This window comes from Schistocerca gregaria, chromosome 8, assembly GCF_023897955.1.
Source record: "Schistocerca gregaria isolate iqSchGreg1 chromosome 8, iqSchGreg1.2, whole genome shotgun sequence".
Lineage (NCBI taxonomy): Eukaryota > Metazoa > Arthropoda > Insecta > Orthoptera > Acrididae > Schistocerca > Schistocerca gregaria.
This window is the reverse complement of record NC_064927.1, coordinates 274,254,865-274,277,207: the sequence shown is the minus strand read 5'-3', so window position 1 is coordinate 274,277,207 and position 22,343 is coordinate 274,254,865. Positions and strand designations below refer to the sequence as shown.

Sequence of the window (22,343 nt, the reverse complement as noted above, 5' to 3'; positions counted from 1 at the left end):
AAGATGGGATGTGCAAATAGTAGGTAATGACATCTGACCCATGCACCACAGGAACATAACTCTGTGAGCATCTGTAGTGTAGACCTCCTGTGAGGAAGTCGTACCAAGGGTCCTAGGCCGGAGCTGTGGTCATGCCATCTTTGGAGTATATGTGAAATTGTTATACTGGAGAACATGTTCCTAACAATTAAAAGGACTGTTTGAGGTTTATAGCAATGTTCTATTGGCAATCCACTTTCGCTTACTTTATTTGAAAGTAGCAAAACTATAGAGTGCATTTGTAGTTTTGCAAAATGAACAGTCAGAACAGGTGAGTAAAGAAACACTTGCATCACTTATGCCAAAGTATTAATGGCGGTTGTGGAAATAATAATAATAATAATAATTACTACTATTAATGGCTTCCAGATGTGTGATGCAGTTCATTATGTTTATTTTGTGAAACTAGAAATGTACTCTATAAGTTCGGTACTTTCAAATAAAGGAAGCAAAAGTGGACTCCCAACAGCAAATTGCTATAAACTGCGAAAAGTCCTTTTATGTGTCTGGAACGTTTTGCACGTAACAGTTTCACGTGAACTTCAGTACAAAAACTGGCATGACCTGGTCTCGAATCAAAACCCTTGGTACGACAGACTAATGTCTACTCACTTCCCCATGGGGAGCTCCAGACTACAAACGCTCACATTTATGCTTTTCCATGTTCTCTGCTGGTCAGGTGGCACTTATTACTTACTGTTTCTGCACCTTCTCCTGGACAACAGCACATAGCAAATCTATGGTGGATCTTTGGTTGATACTCTGTCAATATACAATGTTTGGTACTGATCTGACATCTGGAGGTTTAAGCATTATCAGGGTTGCCACAAGTCCTGGAAATCAGGGAATTTCAAACGTATCAGGGAAATTTGGTACCAAATTCCCTGATTTCCAGAACTTGTGGCAACCCTGATAATGCTTAAACCTCTAGATGTCAGATTAGAACCAAACATTGTATATTGACAGAGTATCAACCAAAAATCCACCATAGATTTGCTATGTGCTGTTGTCCAGGAGAAGGTGCAGAAACAATAAGTAATAAGTGCCACCTGACCAGCAGAGAACATGGAAATGTTCAACAACACTGGAAAAGTCTCATTTTTGTCTCAGTGGCATGAAATTGTTTGTTTACTGAGATGTCATGCTTTGTCGCTGGCTGGGTGCAACTGAGTATGTGCACCGCTTCCCTATGCCCTTATTCCTACAGCTGCTCCCCTTCCCACCCCATCCACAGCTTTCAGTCAGTGCTGCCACCACCACTTGCTGCTAGCCTAGCAGCTGCCAATGAGAGGCAGGGAGGTATGAGGAGGGGTTTGTTTGGATCTTATTCCCAGAGGTTGTTGATGCAATGGCCAGAGATGGCAGTCATGTGTCCATGAGTTGTGTCTGAGTGATTGTGTGAACGTTTGTGCACTCTCGTTTTCTGACAAAGGCTATAGCCAAAAATTTAGTTGTGAGAGTGTGGTTGTCTTTTCTGTGTGCCCGTCTGTGGCTCAACTGTCATCTTCATGGCGAGTTGCTACCTATCCTCATTAGCATTGATTCTCAGAGTATTTGCACAAGTTATCTCATTTCATCAATATGGTGTCTGTGGCACGACGAGCCACAACCGCAGACCATTTCTGTGGCTATCTCTAATGGATCGGGTCTGCTGATCTGAAGCCCATAGTTTCCCACTAACGTGTGGGACCTGTCCGTCGGATCTGGTCTCACTAATCTGCCCACAGGCTTGGTCTGTCTGTGTGTGGCGTAATGTGGCTGATTTTCATGGTTTATCCGTGGAACCGGGACTGTGGTGTTCCTCGGCAGGCCAGAGGCCATGGGCAATGGATTTCAGGAAATGCGACTGTCTCACCTCAAGTGCAGCGTGCAGTGCAGCATTTCATAGCCATTTTATTTATTCTAGTACATTTTGGCACTTTGAAAGTAGTTTATATATTAGAAAGTATGGAAGATAAGAAGAAGAAAATTGTGGCAGTCGCTGGCAGTTTGTATGCTATGTACTCGTGTATTTCTTGAAAGAAAAATCACACAATACCTGTAGAATAATAGGCATAACACAGAGGTTAGTAACCGACAATAATGAACATAGTAGAACCAACATTTTATTGGCAGTCACCTATATTGTTGGTTTACAGAACTCTTCCCCACCTTATGCATTTCTTTCATGAGGCCTACTTATTTCTGAAAGCAGTGAAGGTATTTTAAAATCTGTCTTGTGGCTCCAACGAAATGCGTATTTTTGTCTCCAAACGTGTTTTGCTCTATTGAAATAAAATAACATCAGTTGTCTTAATGAAACATATATACCATTTGGCTTGCTTTCTCCACCTAAAAACAGTTCATTACAGAATACGTTGATGTTAGTGCTCAAGATTTTTGCTCACATGTTTAGAAATACAGAAGTTGTACTTTTTATTTTGCCAAATTGTGTCTTTACTTACCCTTGAGATCTCAAAATTTGTCAGGGAAAAATGCTAAAACTTGTCTGGAAATCAGGGAAATATCAGGCAATTTCACTTGGTAAGATTGTGGCAACCATGATTACCTGCTTCGTTATCCTGAATTTCCACATGCCCTGATGCCAGCAGAATGACACGTTCTTCCCCTACCACCATAAGTGAAAAATGGTTTCATGGATCATCTGCTTGGTACATGTGATGGATATCCTGAAGGATGCTTATGGAGTCTGTGCAATTGGGGAATTTGGTGGCACAATTACACCGCATCTGCCCAGTACCTTGAGGATTATGTATAATTCAGTGTCCTACACTGTGAATGTACACGCTCTGTCCAGAAAGTTCAATGAACAATGTCATACTGCAGAATCCCACACTGGACTGGTCAAGGCATGACTGAGCAATTCCTGAGTGGTGGTGCTATGAGTGTGCTTCTCACGTGTAATCTTTATGTTGTAAAGATGTTGCACACGTGATAGAAACCTGAAATGATCAGAGATGAATGCGCTGTTGTGCTTCAAACTAGGAGAATCAGTGGAGGAGACTCATGAAATGCTGACAACAGTTCACGGAGAGTGTGCTGTCACACTGAAGTGAGTTTATGAGTGGTTTAAACTCTTCTGACCACATGACACCGTGTAAGAGGTCCCTTAAACTGGCCGGCCTGCAACATCATGCACCCTGGACGACATACAGAAAGTGAAGAAACTTTTGTCCTGGGATTGTCATGTGAGGTGCAAACAACAGCAGAGGAAGTGGGAATTGGTTGGGACATGGTATGGCATCAGTACACCAAACAAGGCAATTAGACTCTGCTCCACAACAGAGCCCTGCCACTCACTGGGTTTGTGGTGCAGCAGTTTGTTACCGACAGGGAAGTTGTGGTACTCAATCACCCACCCTACTCCCCAAGCTTGTCCTCCCAGAGTTTTTCTTATTCATCAAACTGAAATCAGCCCCTAAAGGGCCAGAGCTTCTTGGACATCCAAAGCAATGTTACGATCCAGCTAAAGGTTATCCCTAAAGAGGATTACACTGAGTTTCTGGGACTTGTACAGCCGTTCCCAGAATTGCATTACTATTGACAGGGATTTACTTCAAAGGACAAACTACTGTTTCAGGTATGCCAACAATCCATTCACAATATACATACTTTCACTTAAGGTTCTGGGCAGAGGTTGTCTTTGGTAAGCAAATAATGAGAAGATATTCTGGTCATAACACAGCACAGAATTCCCCAGATTAGACCAGTCAGTGTAAAATATAACACAATTGCAGTGCTCAGATAAAATTCTGTAAAACATTGATTTAAAAACATAGCCTGGGGTACAATTCTTTTTGAACATTTACAAATCTAAAATAATTATGGGACTCCTTATTAACCAAGGTGACACCAGTCTTTATGAAGCATAGAAATATGGTCTCTATTATGAGCCACTAGGTCCTGCAGCATGTGGACCCCAAACAGCCTCATTGCTAGCACTCTGTTTCTGAATAGTCATTTCACTGGAAGGTGAGGAACTGTACAGAATACCAATAAATGTTGAGTCGAGATTAGATTGCATACATCCTGTATCACAAAGATCTGTTGCTGGATGAGTGATTGCCACACTCAACATATAGGCTGGAATAGGACTGGTCCTATATGCTCCTGTAGCCAATTGAATCTCCTCATGGTGAGCTGCATCAGCAATGTTAAGATAAGATGGCTTAGCTGATCTGTGAACCGTACATCTGCAGTCGAAACATGATCACACAAATGCCTCGTCAAACTGGAGTAGATGTGTTGCTGAGAGTTTTTAAAAATGTTCAGTGGCTTTAGGCTTTATATTCTTCAGATGTGATAACCATGTCAGCTTCTCATCAAATATGAGACCCAGAAACCTTGTAGCCTCACCACACTCTCTGGTACATAAATGTCCTGTAATGTATAGAAACAGCATCTGTTCTGAAGAGTTTTGTACTGGTAGGGTATGACTAAGTATACTACTGAAGGTTACAGTATCAATTAAAGACATTCCACTTATATAAAAATGGCAAATAGAAAAAATATGAAATTGGATTAAGTGATTTTGTATACTTAATGAGAATGATATTAATTATGAGTTTCAAATTTTGTACACTGTATTTTTTGTAATGAAATAACATTGTTTCCAGTCCATTTAATGGCAAAAGTTATGATATTATTATGAGTGAAAATATGTTTTTACATAACAATTACTGAAATTCATGTAAATGTGTGAGAGCTCGGTTGACACTGCAAGATCTTATAAATGTTCTGAAAGTTAGTTATCATGTCAAGAACCCTTAATATCATAAAATAACAAAAGTCATCTAATAATTGGAACAAGTAATAACAAAAATATAATGAATGAACTCTGAATAGGTCACAATCAACAGCAACAAGAAACAGGCAATGACAGAAGTGCGAAATTCAAGAATAATGCAACATATAAATATGTAAAATAAATGTGAGGCAACCATTAACATATAGCAACTACCCAATCACGAAACTACTGCACTTGGCCTCAAGTGGCCATAACAAGAAACATGCAGTGACAGCAAACAAGTATGGGTGTGAATAAGGCATTAAGCTAACCAAAGTGTCCTCACACACAGGTGCAATAATATAGTGGTTGATTAACAATTGATATGTGGTTTTAAACAAGCAAGAGGAAACAGTATTGGCACTAAATTTCGAGCTTCTTTTTTTCTAGTGGAAGTACATACATTTACACATGCAACTAACACAGATGCCCAAACACCCAAAGACACACCAGTGGCTAGACTGACTGTTGATTAATTAATTACTGAGAGCAGTTGCCTGGGCAGATGGAGGTGGAGTGTGGGTAAGGAAGGACACAAGAGGCAAGGATAGGGTAGTGTCACGCAAGTCTTTCAGCAGATGACTCAGTGGTCTACCCTCTGAACTTCTTTTGTCTTGTTTTGCAGGAACCAAGTCATTTGCTGAAAGTTCTGGCTCACGCTGTCCCACTAGACCCTCCTCGTCATGTCTCCCCTCTACCCACTCTCCAACTCCAACTGGCCAAGTAATTGTTATCATAATCAACAGCCTTGCTGTGGCCATCTGTGTCTATGTGTACTTCTACTGCAGAAACAAGAAGAGCTCGAAAACTAATGTAAATACTGTTTTCTGTTGTGTGATTCTATGCGCCATACATCAGTCAGCTACAGATGAGAGGCTGTCTTTCTGTATTTTACTTCTCATTTCCTCCATCAATTTCCACTGTTGTTATGTACAACACGTAAATAAGTGCATGGAATTATATACTGTAATGCTTTTAATTAGTAATTTGACTTCTGCCTTGCCAGAAGTACTTGATTAGTCATTTCTCAGAAAGATAATGAATGAAGGCAAAATTAAAAATTTTGAAATAGTGCAATTAGTTTTTGGCTCTCATGATTTTAGTATACAAATCTTTTTCATCAATGTGACACTCAGTTATTACAATGTTAGGAACAGGATCCTATTGTTCGTAGTGCTGAAAATGATTATCATTGTGCCAGAATTAAAATTAGCCAAAAATTGTAATGCTCAGGAAAATGAACCAATTACACTGGTAAGCCTTTGACATTTCTGAACTTCTGAAATTGCACAGCCTCACTCACAGGTGGTGCTGCTGTAAGTGTGAAATAAGGATATGATGGCAATTATTAGTCAAAATGGTCTTCTTCTCTTTATGAGCAGAATTAAACATAGTTAGCCACACACTATTCTTCTTCTGTTAATACTTGTGGAACTCTTCCCAAATTGTTATTGTGCTGTGACCCATACTATTACTTCTTATCTTCACAAAACTTTACCTGACATTTCAGCACAACAAAGTTTACACACTTAATTTTGCATGTGCTTTTACAGTTACACATGTCCAACCTCCCTCACTGCCAGCCTCAACTACTCTGTGCATGTGCTTCCTTGTATCAGCAATGTTAGTGCCACGCCAACATTATCCTTGGTTAGACATTGCTGTTATACATAGCAAAGGCCCTGACTATACCAGCATGTCTACTACAGTCTTTACAACATTGTTTTTAAATGATTTGCAATAAGTCTGTTTTACAAATTTTTCAGTAATTAGCATTAACAATGAAATGACAAAATGTATATTAATGATCTGAAATTACTATAAAATGTGAAAGAAAACTTTTGAAAATTATTAAGTATGCTATGGTAATGTTATACTGTCACTGAACTTGCAAAGCAGTTGAGGCGATAGATGAAAATGTCAAAAACAGGTGGAACAATACATCTGTTCGCTTAAACGACGATTCTGCTGCACCTACGGAAGAAACCCACGCAAAAGTGTCAAAAACCGAAAACAAATGTAACACACAGTAAAAAGAATTCGAAGTGCCTGAGTAACGAAAAACAAAACGAAACAAATGACTTCCTTGTTATTGGCGATTCTCTGCTCAAAAAAGTGGTAGTGCCAAAATGCAAAGTAGACGTTTGCTCAGGAATCAAGACTCACCAGTTGAACAAACACTTCAGCAACATACATAGGTCCCAGAATGGTCCAGCACAGGCTTCTCGGAAGAATTATAAAGGAGTCTTCATTCACGAGGTACAAATTCTCTTAGAAGCAACACTGAAGAGGAAATTGTAAGTGAAACAAAAAACTTAATTCGATCAGCCAGTAATCTCTACAAAACATCTAGAATTGTACTGAATGTTATTGTACACAGACAATCCGTCAGTGATCAATACATAGACAGCATATACCGTGATGTAAACGAAATCTGTAACAATCTAGGACCTGTGTTTATAAATCCGAACAAGTTCTTAAACAATAAATGCTTGGGTAAAGACGGTCATTTAAATAGGCTAGGATCCAGAATTCTCAGTAAAATGTTTGCCGATACATGTAAAATTCTGAATAATGAGGGAAACTTTCAAGTAATGATGGGGATGAGAATCAGTGTTTGCTAACAAAAACGGCGAGACCGAAACAGTACCCAAGAAAGAGTAGGCCTATGCCTGAACACACAAATGAAAAAGAGTGTCCATGTATAATGCACCTGAATATGAACGGTCTCAGTGCCGCCTTTTCAAAAAAAAATCATAAACTTGACGACTTACAAATTATTCTTTCAGAATTTAAAAATATTAAAGTTATCTGTCTCAATGAACATTGGCTTACATGCGGTAATATTAAAATTCTTAATAAACTCGAAAATTTCGAATTAGCTAACAGTTTTTGTAGAGGGGAGAAATCACGTGGAGGTTCTTGCATACTTTCTCATTCTGACATGAAATATGAAGTAAGGAATGATTTTAATCATTTGGATGAAGAATGTATACTTGAAAGCTGTTGTATCGAGTTAAGGGACCTAAATGTCTTAGTAGTTCCTAAAACAGTGTACCAGACAAAACTACAATTGAAGATTTCCTGCTCAAATTTAAGTGCCTTCTTGAAAATCTTAATAAAGAGAAAAGGAAAAATATTATAATAGCTGCTGATTTTAATATTAATATCATAGCTGACAGCAATGATGTGTCCAAATTCAATGACTTAATAAAAAACTTTGGCTTCAAAGCAAACTTCATGCAACCCGCTAGAATAAATGCACAGTCAGTGACCTGTATTGATAACATTCTAACAAATTATGTGTTTGAAGATGTTAATAAATTTTGCTTAGCTTTAGGAATCTCTGACCACTCCGCATTATTCATGTAACAAAAGCCACATGAAAAGGAACTTCAATGAAGAAAACCTAACTATATTTAGCAATAAGTTAAGAGAGGTTGAATGGCCTTATGACAGCTATATCTCAAGTAGTACTAACTTTAACAAGTTTCATGGTAGCTTTCTTGAAATATTTAATGAAACTTTTCCAATTAAAGCCAAATGTAACAAAAGAACTAGGAAGATTAAATGGATAACTCAGGGTATAAAAATTTCTAGTGCCAGAAAGAGGCAACTACATAATGAACTGAAATATAACAAAAACGGACATTTTACTGTGTGTGTGAAACATTATAAAGCCATCTTCAAAAAAGTTGTAAAGGCAGCAAAGCAAATGGCAAACAATAAGTTTATTTTACAACATAATAGTAAGACAAAGGCAGTGTGGTCTGTTGTCAAATCAGAGTTAGGTGTTAAAGTCAGTAGTAATGAAATAACTAAGATTAAAGTAGATGATAATGTTGTTGTAAACCCAGCTCAAATATCAGAGTGTTTAAATGAATTCACCATAAATGTAGCTAAGTCAGAAGTTGATGTAGCAGGATATCAGAGTAAAGTAAATCCCTTTGGACTCGACCAAGAAGCTGAGTATCTCACAGATTTTAAAAAAGTCACAATAAAGGACGTGAAAATTTTATATTGTCATTAAAAATAAAACTTCTGTTGGGTGGGATGGGACACCAAGTAAAGTGATTAAAGCAGTATATGACATAATAGCACTCCCACTAGCTAAAATAATCAACCAATCTTTTGAATAGGGGTGCTTTCCTGATGTGTTAAAATATGCTAAAGTGAGACCTCTGTTCAAGAAAGGGTCGAGAGACGATATGGGAAACTATCGCCCTATTTCTATTCTCCCAATCCTGTCGAAAGTGTTAGAGAAAGTAGCTGCAAATCAGATCAAAAATTTTATCGTGAAAAATGATATTATTGTAAGTAACCAATTTGGATTCTAACAAGGAAAAAACACATTGGATGCAGTAAATAACTTCATTGAGAAGATATGCAAATCATTGGATCAGAGGAGTAAAGTTGCAGGTATCTTCTGCAATCTTTCAAAAGCATTTGACTCGGTGAACCATGACTTGCTTATCTACAAATTAAACAAATATGGGATTAAGGACAAAGCTGTGAATTGGCTCACATCATACTTGCAACACAGAAAGCAAAGGGTAAGTGTCACATCAAATGCAGTGAATTATTATTCTAAATGGAGTACAGTATCACAAGGTGGGCCTCAAGGCTCCATTTTGGGGCCAATCCTGTTCTTATTCTATGTAAATGACTTGCCCATAAACATAAATTCCCCGTCAGTTCTGTTTGCGGATGACACTTCTGTTTTAATTGAAGATGATGCAGAAAAAATTCAGAGCACCATTGTGAGCACAATGGGTACTCTAGAAAACCGGTTCCAGTTAAATGGCTTGAAACTGAACATTGCATAAACCAATATGGTACATTTCAAAACCAAACATTTGAAATGTGTGGATCTTAAAGTACATCATCACAATCATCCTATGGAAGAAGTTAACACAGTCAAATTCCTAGGACTAAATGTGGACAACAACTTAAACTGGAGTACACATATTGAGTTCCTATCAAATAAACTAAGCAGCTTTGCATTTGCAATGCAAATACTAGCAAACTCTACTGACATGAGTACACGAAAAATAGCATCTCAGAGTTATTTTGAATCTGTCATTAGGTATGGTATCATTTTTTGGGGAAATTCAAGTAGTGTATCTTGAATACTGAAACTGCAAAAAAAATTATAAGATACATGTGTAGTGCACAACAAACAGAATCTTGTTGCCCATTATTTCGGAACCTGCAAGTGCTAACAGTTTCCTCCATATACATTTATGAAATTATAATCTTCGTACACAGCAGACAAAAATTATTTGAGGAAAATCATTTTAACCACACGTACAACACAAGAAATAAAAATAATTTTATGTTACCCACACTCCATTTGAAATCATATGCACGAACTCCACAGTATATGGGGATGAAAATATATAACAAGCTAATGGGCAAAAATATATTTAATATGAAGTCTAAAAATAAGGCTACAGCAGATTCTGTGGGATAAATGCTACTATACAGTAGAAGAATTCATAGAGGATGACATGATAATTTGAGCAAGGGGTAATTAATTGTTAGTCTTTCATTGTATGTGTAAAAAAAATTGTATTATTATTATTATTATTATTACTATACCATTTGTTAAAATCAGTTGTAACTAATTGTTAGTTTTTTATTGTATGTGTAATTTTATATTGTATTATTGTTATGGTACCATTTGTTAAAATCAAGTGTTGTATGTATAAAATTCTGACGTGTCTCCTGTACCCAAATCAAATTATTTAGATTATGTATGTTATGAGACTAATAAACCACAATTCACAATTCAAAATTGAGAACAAGGTCCCTCATTTTAACACCAGTAATGTTAAAAGGGTGGCAAGAGGAATTAAAATTAATAGGAACATATTTCTCAGAATAAAATTAAAAACCTGTGCTGGCTGTCTACTCCTCTAGCTATTTTAATGTGAGATGCAGCTGATGTATGGTCATTGTAAGGTTTGAACAGGAACATAATATAGCAACATTGTCCAAAAGAAATGAACATTGAACAGGGAACTTAACTGTGGACATAATGCCTTTGATGGCAATAGCACAGTCACACTTGAAAAGATCCCTTAAAGACATCATTCTTTTTTTTTTTGTGGAAAGAATAACACTGAAATGATATTAAAAAAAAAAAAAAAACATCTGGAAAGGAAGGATACATGAATATTCGTAGTTGTCCTCAGAAGTCCCAGTCATGGAGCTGTTCTAAGATGTTATACTTCCAAGCAGTCATAGGCCCTCTCAAGATTGAAGGCTATACCTATGTGGTGCTGACTGTGGAGGAAAGATTGTTGTATTTCCACCTCCAGTGGGGTCTGTTGTTGAGGGTTGAATGAGTCTGGCACTGGGTGACAATGCATTACAGTGGTTTTTTTTCCTACAAGCTAGTAATGGCCATGCTACAGTAACTACTGGGCCAATTGTTGGCATTGGAACCGCTGCAAGGCTATGAGTCTAAACCTGATTATGGGGTGACACTTGTTCCACCATGGGACATTCTGCCTTTGAACTCGGGCTGAGGGCTTTGGGATATATCCATCAGCAGCATGGCAGATCACACTGATAAGGTGATCCACCCAGATCTGGACTCTATATCTGTGCTCAAAAACAGCTAGTTGGCTGTACAGCATACAGTTTACTCTGCTAAGCTTCCAAGGTGCTTCATTTCAGCGATAGCTCCATCTGAGAGGAGGATCCGGATAAGGAAGTCATTGAGCAACATCTATAACAGCAGGATGACATTTAGCAGAATCTGACAGACAATAACCCCACTGCAGTGCCTAAGTGTATGCTGCCACTATGGTTAAGAAGGCGTAATTCTACCGACAAAATGAGGTTTTTGGTAATTCAACCCCTGGGGCAGGCCACTACAGGTTGCCGTAGCACATTAAAATCTACAAGTAGGAATGGTTGCGAGAGTTATGACAAGTTACAAAGAACCCTTTTATCCAAAAACTTTGTTGGGTGACAGATACATTACAAAATGTAACTTTGAATAGAATGTGCACATTGACAGCAACTGCCTGAGTAGCTGTTCTAAGAGGGACAGAAGTGGAATGGCGTTATTCACAAATATAACTACTCTGCCTTCAGTGCTTTCACCACCGAGGTCATCTTTTCAGGAGAGGCAGCACAGGGGCATCAGGATGTTTCAAGTGTGTTTTCTAACAAACAGGCACAGGGATCTCCTTTGAACAGAGGGTTCATATAAGCAGACTTCAAAGTGCATGATTGAGAAATGATTATCTGAGTTTTTGAGTATCTTAGGGTCCACTTTGATTCCACCTTCTTGACACTATACTTTGCCTTAATCTTCCCCTTCAGATTTGATGACACTGGTTCAGGCTGAGGAAATTTTTTCAGTGATTTCAATTCCAACGCGGTATTGACGGCAGGGACTATAGTGTTGCTTATTGTTAGAGTTCGTGTAGAGACTGCAACAGTTTAATCCAAAATTTTGCTTCTGCAGATGCATATGCAAGATACATTTTTGTGAGAACCCTCTGGTGATTTCTGTGTATAGGCACTTACACTTTCAGGTTGCTTCATAAGTGTTGCAGCAAATGAAGTTGTAAAGGATGGGGGTTGAAGAGATTTTTACACCTTTTTTTCTTCAATATGTGGAATGTGCTGTCACCACAGTTCCCGCATTTCCATTTCTCCCTTCATCATCATACACTCTTTTCTCCACAATGGAAGTGAACCTGAGGAATTGACAAAGGGGTCATGGGAGGTACATATAGTTCCTCAAACATTGATAACCGTACCATACAAAGCCCAACCTTTACATCCTATGTCCTGTGCTGCTGCTCATCAGTACTTGTTAGTATAGCTGGAGGTTACAACTGGCCTGGTCATAACCTTATAAATTTGCAGTTTCAGCAGTTTATTTAGTAATGTAAATGCCAACAATTTCTTAAATGTATGGAAGCATCTATTACACTTAGGATGTGCAGTTTTATTTCAGTTAACATGCAAATTTGTCTTATTAATATCAGATCCCAGATATTGAAAGTACAACACTTTTTCAAATCTGAAACCTGCTGCTGACAGTTTAATCATATTATTTTTCTTCCTGGTGACATTCGTGTACTTAGTCTTCATTTAATTAATACAAGGTTTCTAGGTAGTGTGGCTTCTTTCCAATCATCTATAGTTCTCTCTAATGAAACTACCACTCTTTTAATAGTTTTTACATCAGCAAATGCACATATCTGGGTGACTTTGTGCCTATGTAAATAGATCTTCAAAGTTTTCAAAAAACTGCTTCAAGTGACAGATCGAAAAGCTTGTAAGGAGGGCATCCCCTTGTCTGCCTCCTTTACTAATGCTGAACCATTTCCCAAGTTCTGCATCCACTCACACTGCAGCCTTACAACCAGCCAATGGTGCTTGAATAGGTGAAACATGCTTAGATGGTATAACAAGCAGTAGCATATCATTTAATTTTCTGTTGTATGGGACTATCTAAGGCCTGATGAAGTCTACATGAAGGTTACAAAGCTCATTAGTATACACATGCCTTTTCATGTATTTGCCTCAATACAAATATCTGATCTTCTTTGACCCATTAGGCTGAAATCCACACTGACATTGTCCCAGAATCTCTTCTACAAATGGAACTGGCCTGTTGTAAATAATACTAGAGAGAATCTTATATTTTATACTCAGGAGGCTAATTTGAACAAGTCTTGTCTCCATTCTTATGTATTGGTTGGATTACATCTAAGGTCCACTCTTCTAGGATTCTTTCCTGATTCCATATAACACTGGCAAGTTTTGGATTCGCTTAGAGACCAGTCTCCCATTTTTTCAACAGTTCTGCCATTATTCCATAAGCTCCTGATGCTCTGTAGTTTTTCAAAGAGTGCAATACTTTCTGTCTCTAGACAGGCAGTGCCATAGAGTGGCTGCTCATTCTTGGTGGGATTGCCCTCCAGAATTCTCTCCATCTGTCCAGAACAGTGCTCATCAAACTGTGGCCCATTGGCTGCATATGGCCTGAATCAAGTATTTGTGCAGCCCGCTGTTCTCAGCTGTATTTTACAACAGGCATCAAGCAACTAACAGTTGAATTCTAAAATATCAACTAATGTTAATAGCTTCTGAGGTCGTGTTCCTGCTCAGTAACAAACAAAAATCACAGCAGAGTAATATTTTTAAGATGTCCTTGATTTTAATTGATGATTTTACCATTTGTACAACTGTTGGCTGTAGCTGATTCCTATGTCAAATCAAAAATGTAGTGGAGGAATTATATTTGGGAGCAAAAAGTTGACTGGTCTCTTTAGAGGCGAAGCTAGATACAGAGGAAGATTTTTTTTGTGGTTTTAGGGCGTACAACTACAATGGTCATTAGTGCCCAGACTAAGTTAGGAATGCACTGCGAGGCACAAGGTTAAAACAGCAATTAAAAGGGACAACACTATAAAAGACATTAACAGGCAGAGGATTTAAAAAAACAACCACACACACAGCATAATCAAATGTCCTTAGACAGGTTTATAAAACGAAGAACGCGAGCAGCTGCTCCTGGGTCATCGGCTAAAATGGCATCCAGAGTACATGGCAGGCCAAGATCAATGCACAGTGTATTAAAATTTGGACAGGACGTTAAAATGTGGCATACCGTCAGCAATTGCCCACATGGGCAGAACGGCGCCAGCGCAGCAGTTATATGTTCCAAATTTAGATCCATATTCCTGATCTCTGATGCCATTCATCTTCGTAAGGGCAGAATAACATTCCTTGTGGAATAATTCATGATGATAGGTGTTTTACAAGGCAAGGGTGTCAACCGTGCATTCAACTCCCAATTTGGAGGGGCCAGGCTATCTTGCTCCTCTGCTGGAACCAGTCTGGCTTAGGTACCCCTGCCAGCAGTTATGCAGCATTAGCCCCCAACTTCATCCGAGCTCATTAGCATCCCTGTCCAGCAAATGAAGTGCCTTCAACAAAGCCACACATCCTGGAGAGATAATGGACATTCACAAAAGCTACAACTTACGGGACATAAAACTGGATTTATCCATGGAGTTAATTTGACCATGGCATAATAGCCCAGAGTATTTGAATAAATACGAAATTCCCAGCTGTAAAAGTTAACAATAGACAAATGATTAACAGAAAAATAAGTTATTAACATGGTGTGATAATTTAGGTCCTGGGTGGAATACACATAATGGAAGGAGTAAAGTTAACAATTCATGATACACAGTAGGTGCTGACTGGCATATAAATATATAAACAACTGATAACTTGGCTAACTAAAATAGAACAAGACCACCACCCCCCCGCCGCCCTTATATCATCTCTCTCTCTCTCTCTCTCTCTCTCTCTCTCTCTCTCTCTCTCTCTCTCTCTCTCTCTCTGTGTGTGTGTGTGTGTGTGTGTGTGTGTGTGTGTGTGTGTGTGTGAATTACCTTTGAAAGCATTGTCAAAAGCTAAAGCACATAAATAAAACTGAAAATGTTGCTATGAACAACTTAGTTATAAAGTGAGTTTACCATTTTGACACTATCCACAGCATAAGTGCAAACATTGCGAAGAGGCAAATATGGAGGGGAGGGATGGGATGGGATGGGATGGGAGGTAAAAATTGTTGCAGATGGTAACTTTACCTCCTGTTATAATTTACTTTTTTAATTGCTTTATTCAGTTTTTAACTACACAGATGGTGAACATTACACTGTAAAACATTCAGGTAAAAATGCTACAAAAATATCAATCCTCTTCACATGCAGATCCAATATTGATACATATCTTTAAAATAATGTAAATCTAATAAAGTACTGAATTAAATTGCTTACAGAAAATTTTACTTGGCTAAAACTGTTTTTCATCTAACTGCTCATTCCAAGACACAATATGAACAGAAAATTTAAAGAAAACATTGGCATCCTTAATTTATTTAAGCTTTTTGGCAGAATAGTCAAAAAAACCCAGTATTCAATTACAAATTATTCCAAAATCTGTAGTTTTAAATGACATTTGCACCATACTGGTTATTTTGATTTTCAGAAAGTAATATTTTTAATAAGACCACGTGATAACAAGCAATCAATGCTTTTAAACATAACACACAATATTTTACATGGAATCAAACCTCTTAAACATCTGTGATGACATCAGATCATCATACAAATGGTTTGCATCAAACAAAGTGCAAGAATAACAGCATGTACAGGAAGCTTTTCCATCAGATTTAAAACTGATAAACATTTTACAATTTTGTTGAAACTGCTTTTAAATCTACACCACTGACAATGTAATCTTATTATTACATAAATCTCTTGTTTTAGAACATAACTTCAAAAGTGTACGTGAAATGTGAGCTACATGCTATTTTAATTTTCAGCAAATCAGGTGACACTTTCAGTCATTTCATGTAAAATTCAAACAGATATTAAGTGTGAGAACCACACTTCATGTATAAAATCGGCAAAGGACTCAGGCAATATATTCAGTCTTAAATGATGATTTGTATATTCTTACATAGCTGCAGTTCCAATGCCTATCACTGAGACTGGAGGACTAAGCAAATGGAACAACTATATACAAGTGCTAAAGTAATACAACAAGATATACATATAAAAATAGTAACAATACCGTTCGTCATCCTTTGTATACAAGGTGTATCACATATTTCATTAGGTGCAGTCATAGGAAATTTAAAACTTGTACTTGAAGTTAACCTTCATCAAATACTGAATGTTTACTTGCCCAACATCATATACAATGTATCTGAGGAGTTGTTAAGGAAGAAAAAAAATAAACAGCAATTGCAATCGACTATACTACACAGGACTTACAAATAATAGCAGATAAATGGCTTTAAGTACTTTTTGGCATCAATGTGTTGCAATGTTAATTTTCTTTCAAGAATTTTATTTCCTTCATATGCACTCTACATCTGGCTCGTGAGCTGCCCACTATTGTTTCCCTTAAGTAGCACAGACTGATAAGGTGAATTTGGTATGGTCAAGTTTCTGGCACTATATATTACTATGAGGGCTTCAAAGAAGTGGACAGGCTAATGTGTATACAACCAATGTTCATATTCTGAAAAGACTGTATAATGAGTCACTCTCATTTAACATAACTTTTTTTTATATACAAAAATAACCAATACCATGTATACTATCGATTCTTGGTTGAAATTATCTCAGCTGTTTCACTTAAAGAATTCATATTATTTTGTATACAAAGTATATTTCAGGCTACAATGTATAAAAAAGAAATTAATGTGTGACAATCGATAATACAAACAGTTAAAAATTACTCTTCTTTTAAAAATATTTGAAATTACAAAATTTGTGGCATGCTTAAAATTCATATTATTAATTGCACAATCTAATGCTAATAACTAAATTCTAGATTGATTTACAAAATAATGATATACTTTAGTGAAGATTTTTCTTTGGTAAAGGAAGTCTGTAAACTTAGTGTAGGTAGTGGTGAGCACGCCTCTGATGGAAGTAGACGTTACCTAAGTTGGCCACCAACAATGCATTTTTTTAAAGTGGAAAATGTATAAACTATGTGATGTTGAAAAGATGGGACAAAGAATAAAATTCAAGAATAATACAAGCAAATCTTCATCAGTTATTTAGTCATCAGGAACCTACAAAATTGGAATTTCTGCTGCAAGAATGTACTAGACAAGACTGAGCCGCCGCCGCTGCCAACACATTCATTAACTTCAGGTCAGTCCTCTGCATATATAGAATGGGAACAACTATCAAATATCTCTTCTTACAATGACAAAAGCACTCTGACAACTGTCTGTCGTCCCTGTAACACTTCATATTTTAGTGAAAGCATGTTCAGGAGAGCTACCATTCTGTAATAATTTGGCAAGTAAGATGCTACTATTATCGACCAGCCCACTGGGTTTGTTTTTATTTGATAATGCAAGATCGAAGGACATTTCACAGACAGTTAAGAATGCTAACTCTAGCATGTTTCTTTGTACATGAACAAGCCTAATACAGTTAAGGTGTGCCAGGTACCTCGGATGGTCCTCACTAATTATTTTTTCTTCTTATAGCAATACACAGCATCATCATGTTATCACATCTTGCAGTCTTTCTTTGGCAGAAGTTTGTGCCATCTTCATTACTTCACCAGCTACATTGAGATTGCCATCCTATGAAAGACAACACTGCAGGGTGGTTACATGAGTTTTGACCACAGATTATAACTGCAGAACACTGGTCGTACTCACCAGCCATCCACTCAAGCTTCCTGTGTCTGCCAAACAAATTATGCCACCAAAGACAGAACTCATTGATATACTCACCTTTTTAGCACCACCCTGGAGGCTCATACAATTTACTGACCACCATGAAAGCAGCAATCCATGGAACAATATGTGAGGGCAAGCACTTCAATGCATAGAAATCACTTTAAAAGATCTGTTGGAGAATTGACAGATATTTTCATCAGTGTTAATACCAATCCTCTAACTCATCCTAAATCACTTTGATAAAAGATATAATTCTAACCTGTAGCTAACTCCAAAACCACCAAATGATATAATTTTTCCACATTAACAATCTATTTACGAGGGTCAGTCAAAAAGTAATGCCTCCTATTTTTTTTTCTACGTTTAATTGTCAGGAAATTTAAATGCAATTACATAGGTTGAAAACCACAACATTGAGGATCATTTTGTCATTTTTCAATGTAATCTCCGCCCATCTCTACAGTTTTGGTCCATCTTTGAACAAGGGCATGTATCCCAGCACGGTAAAAATCACAGCTCTGCTTCCTAAGCCATTGACGCACGGATGTTTTGACGGCCTCCTCATCTTCAAAATGAATCCCACGATGAGCTTCTTTTAGTGGCCCGAACAGATGGAAGTCTGATGGTACCAGGTCAGGGCTGTATGGGGGATGAGGCAAAACTTCCCATCCAATTTTGACAATCTCGTCAGAGGTGTGACGACTGGTGTGTGGTCTTGCATTGTCATGCAAAAGAAGAACATCTGCCATTGATTTTGTTGGGCGAACTCGCTGAAGACGTGCTTTAAGTTTTTTGAGGGTTGTGACGTATTGAACAGAATTTATTGTGCATCCCTGCTCCAAAAAATCAACCAGAATCACACCCTCTGTATCCCAGAAAACTGTTGCCATAACTTTCCCTGCCGATCGCACAGTTTTGAATTTTTTCTTCCTCGGCGAGCTTGTGTGACGCCACTCCATTGACTGCCTCTTTGATTCGGGTTCAAAAAAATGCACCCATGTTTCGTCCCCGGTCACAATTTTTTTCAGAAACTCATCTCCCTCCAAACGGAAGCGCTGCAAGTGTTGGGAGGCTATTGTTTTCCTTGTCTCTTTATTCTGATCGGTTAACATTCTTGGAACCCACCGTGCACAAACTTTTGAGTACCCCAATTGTTTAATAATCGTGATCACACTGCCTTTACTAAGAGAAATAATGCGACACACTTCATCTGCAGTCACCCGACGGTCACCACGAATGATGTCATCAACTTGCTGAATGTTGTGTGGAGTCACTGCACTCACCGGCCTGCCGCTCCGCTTTTCGTCAGTCAACGGTGTTTGCCCTTCAGCTTCCTTACAACAACGAACCCATCGTCTAACAGTGCTGACATCCACTGTCACAACACCATACACCTTCTTCAGTCTTTCATGAATGCGTATGGGCGTTTCACCTTCTGCATTCAAGAATTCAATCACACAACGCTGTCTCAAACGAACATCGATGTTGGCCATCTTACAAACTTCTGCTGTGCTGCCACCTGTTGACACAGAAAGTTACTACTGCAGTGGATTGCAGAAGAAGGTTTGAGGAATGGCGCCAAATTCAAATTTTTCACTTAACTTAATTTTTTTAAGTAGAAAAAAAATGGGAGGCATTACTTTTTGACCGACCCTCGTAAAACTGCTCATTAACGGTACCACAACACTAAATGCCCTGCTTTGTTGTATACGCTGTAAAGATTGAAGATCATCATCGGTAAACTTTTCCGATTACAATTTACCAACTACTATACCCACAGGTATCTATATTATAGCACCCCCAAGGTTAATATTACTAAGTGACTGTAGTCCAGGAGACATGTCTTTGTTCCTGACAGCTTAGTAGTGTTGTTCCATTGCGTAGTGACTGTAGTTAGCCAGCCAATGACAGATTACCGTTGAGCAGGTAACACGAGCCACATTGAAATTCTGATGCATGTGCATCCGAAATATACCCATGAGCATCTCACATATAATCCGTGCTGTTTCGCCATTTGTTTAAACAGAAGTTCATTTTTGTGGTTTATTTTGTTTTTAGTGTGTATTTGCTTGTTTCATTTCAAATAAGGTCCAGTGCAATGATTAGTGCCAGCCCAACACATGAAGTCATACTGAGAAAGGAAAAGAGTGCTACACAGCCACATCCAAAAATTCGCGTGTTTAGTGAAGGGTTACTTTGAGAAAGAAAAGGATGATGATAAGCCCTTATTTTCCTGTTGCTTAGGTTGTTAAGAGGACAGCAACTGCATTGAAAGTACTTAGAAATAACAGCACAGTGCAGATTGTGGCAAGAGTAGCATGACACCACTACATACAGCAGGAAACAAATGGCCAAGGGAGAAGCAAGCAGTGATGATACTGAGAAAGACTACTTGTTACCATATACAGGGTGGTCCATTGATTGTGAGCAGGTCAAATACCTCACGTAATAAGCATCAAATGAAAAAAACTACAAAGAACGAAACTTGTCTAGCTTGAAGGGGGAAACTATATGGTGCTACGGGTGTCCCAGTAGATGGCACTGCCGTAGGTCAAATGGATATCAACTGTGTTTTTTTTTTTTAAATAGGAACCCCCATTTTTCATTACATATTCATGTTGTACGTAAAGAAATATGAATGTTTTAGTTGGACCACTTTTTTCACTTTGTGATGGATGGCGCTGGAATAGTCAGTCACAAACATGTGGCTCACAATTTTAGAACAACAGTTGGTAACAGGTAGGTTTTTTAAATTAAAATACAGAACATAGGTACGTTTGAACATTTTATTTCGGTTGTTCCAATGTGCTACATGTACCTTTGCGAACTTGTCATTTCTCAGAACACACGCTGTTACAGCACGATTACCTGTAAATACCACATTAGTGCAATAAATGCTCAAAATGATATCTATCAACCTCAATGCATTTGGCAATACGTGTAACGACATTCCTCTCAACAGCGAGTAGTTCGCCTTCTGTAATGTTTGCACATGACTTGACAATGAGCTGACGCATGTTGTCAGGCGTTGTCGGTGGATCATGACAGCAAATATCCTTCAACTTTCCTCACAGAAAGAAATCCGGAAACGTCAGATCCGGTGAACGTGGGGGGGCCATGGTATGGTGCTTCGACGACCAGTCCACCTGTCATGAAATATGCTATTCAATACTGCTTCAACCGCATGCGAGCTATGTGCCGGACATCCATCATGTTGGAAGTACATCGCCATTCTGTCATGCAGTGAAACATCTTGTAGTAACATCAGTAAAACATTACATAGGAAATCAGCATACATTGCACCATTTAGTTTGCCATCGATAAAATGGAGGTCAATTATCCTTCCTCCCATAATGCTGCATCCATTCATTAACCCGCCAAGGTCACTGATGTTCCACTTGTTGCACCCATAGTGGATTTTCCATTGGTTCAATAGTGCATATTATGCCGGCTTACGTTACCACTGTTGGTGAAAGACACTTCGGCGCTAAATAGAACGTGTGCAAAAAAATCTGTCATCGTCGTAATTTCTCTTGTGCCCCGTGGCAGAACTGTACACGACGTTCAAAGTCGTCACCATGCAATTCCTGGTGCATAGAAATATGGTACAGGTGTAATCGATGTTGACGTAGCATTCTCAACACCGACGTTTTTGAGATTGCCGATTCTCACGCAATTTGACTGCTACTGATGTGTGTATTAGTCGCGACAACAGCTAAAACACCTACTTGGGCATCATCATTTGTTGCAGGTCGTGGTTGACATTTCACACATGGCTGAACACTTCCTGTTTCCTTAAATAATGTAATTATCTGGCGAACGGTCCGGACACTTGGATGTCGTCGTCCAGGATACCGAGCAGCATACACAGCACACGCCCGTTGGACATTTTGATCACAATAGCGATATCGACTTTTTCCGCAATTGGTAAACGGTTCATTTTAACGCGGGTAATGTATCACGAAGCAAATACCATCCGTACTGGTGAAATATTACGTGATACCACTTACTTATACGTTTGTGACTCTTACAGCGCCATCTATCACAAAGCGAAAAAGGTGGTCCAACTAAAACTTTCATATTTCTTCACATACTACACGAATTATATAATAAAAAATGGGGGTTCCTATTTAAAAAAACGCTGTTGATATCTATCTGACCTATGGCAGCACCATCTAGCAGGCGAACTATAGCGCCATCTGATTTCCTCCTTCAAGTTAGATGAGTTTAGTTCTTTGTAGTTTTTTCATTTGATGC

General features: G+C 38.2%; 1 protein-coding gene across 1 annotated transcript in view; it reads right to left on the bottom strand.

The window, feature by feature from the left end:
- Positions 1-15,471: 15,471 nt before the first annotated feature.
- LOC126284734 (poly [ADP-ribose] polymerase) overlaps positions 15,472-22,343 on the bottom strand; it is a 128,189-nt gene continuing 121,317 nt past the window's right edge. Inside the window, exon 19 of the mRNA XM_049983872.1 lies at positions 15,472-16,582. Within this exon, the coding sequence (XP_049839829.1) occupies positions 16,510-16,582 (73 nt within the window). The 3' untranslated portion in view covers positions 15,472-16,509. The remainder of the gene's footprint in view (positions 16,583-22,343) is intronic.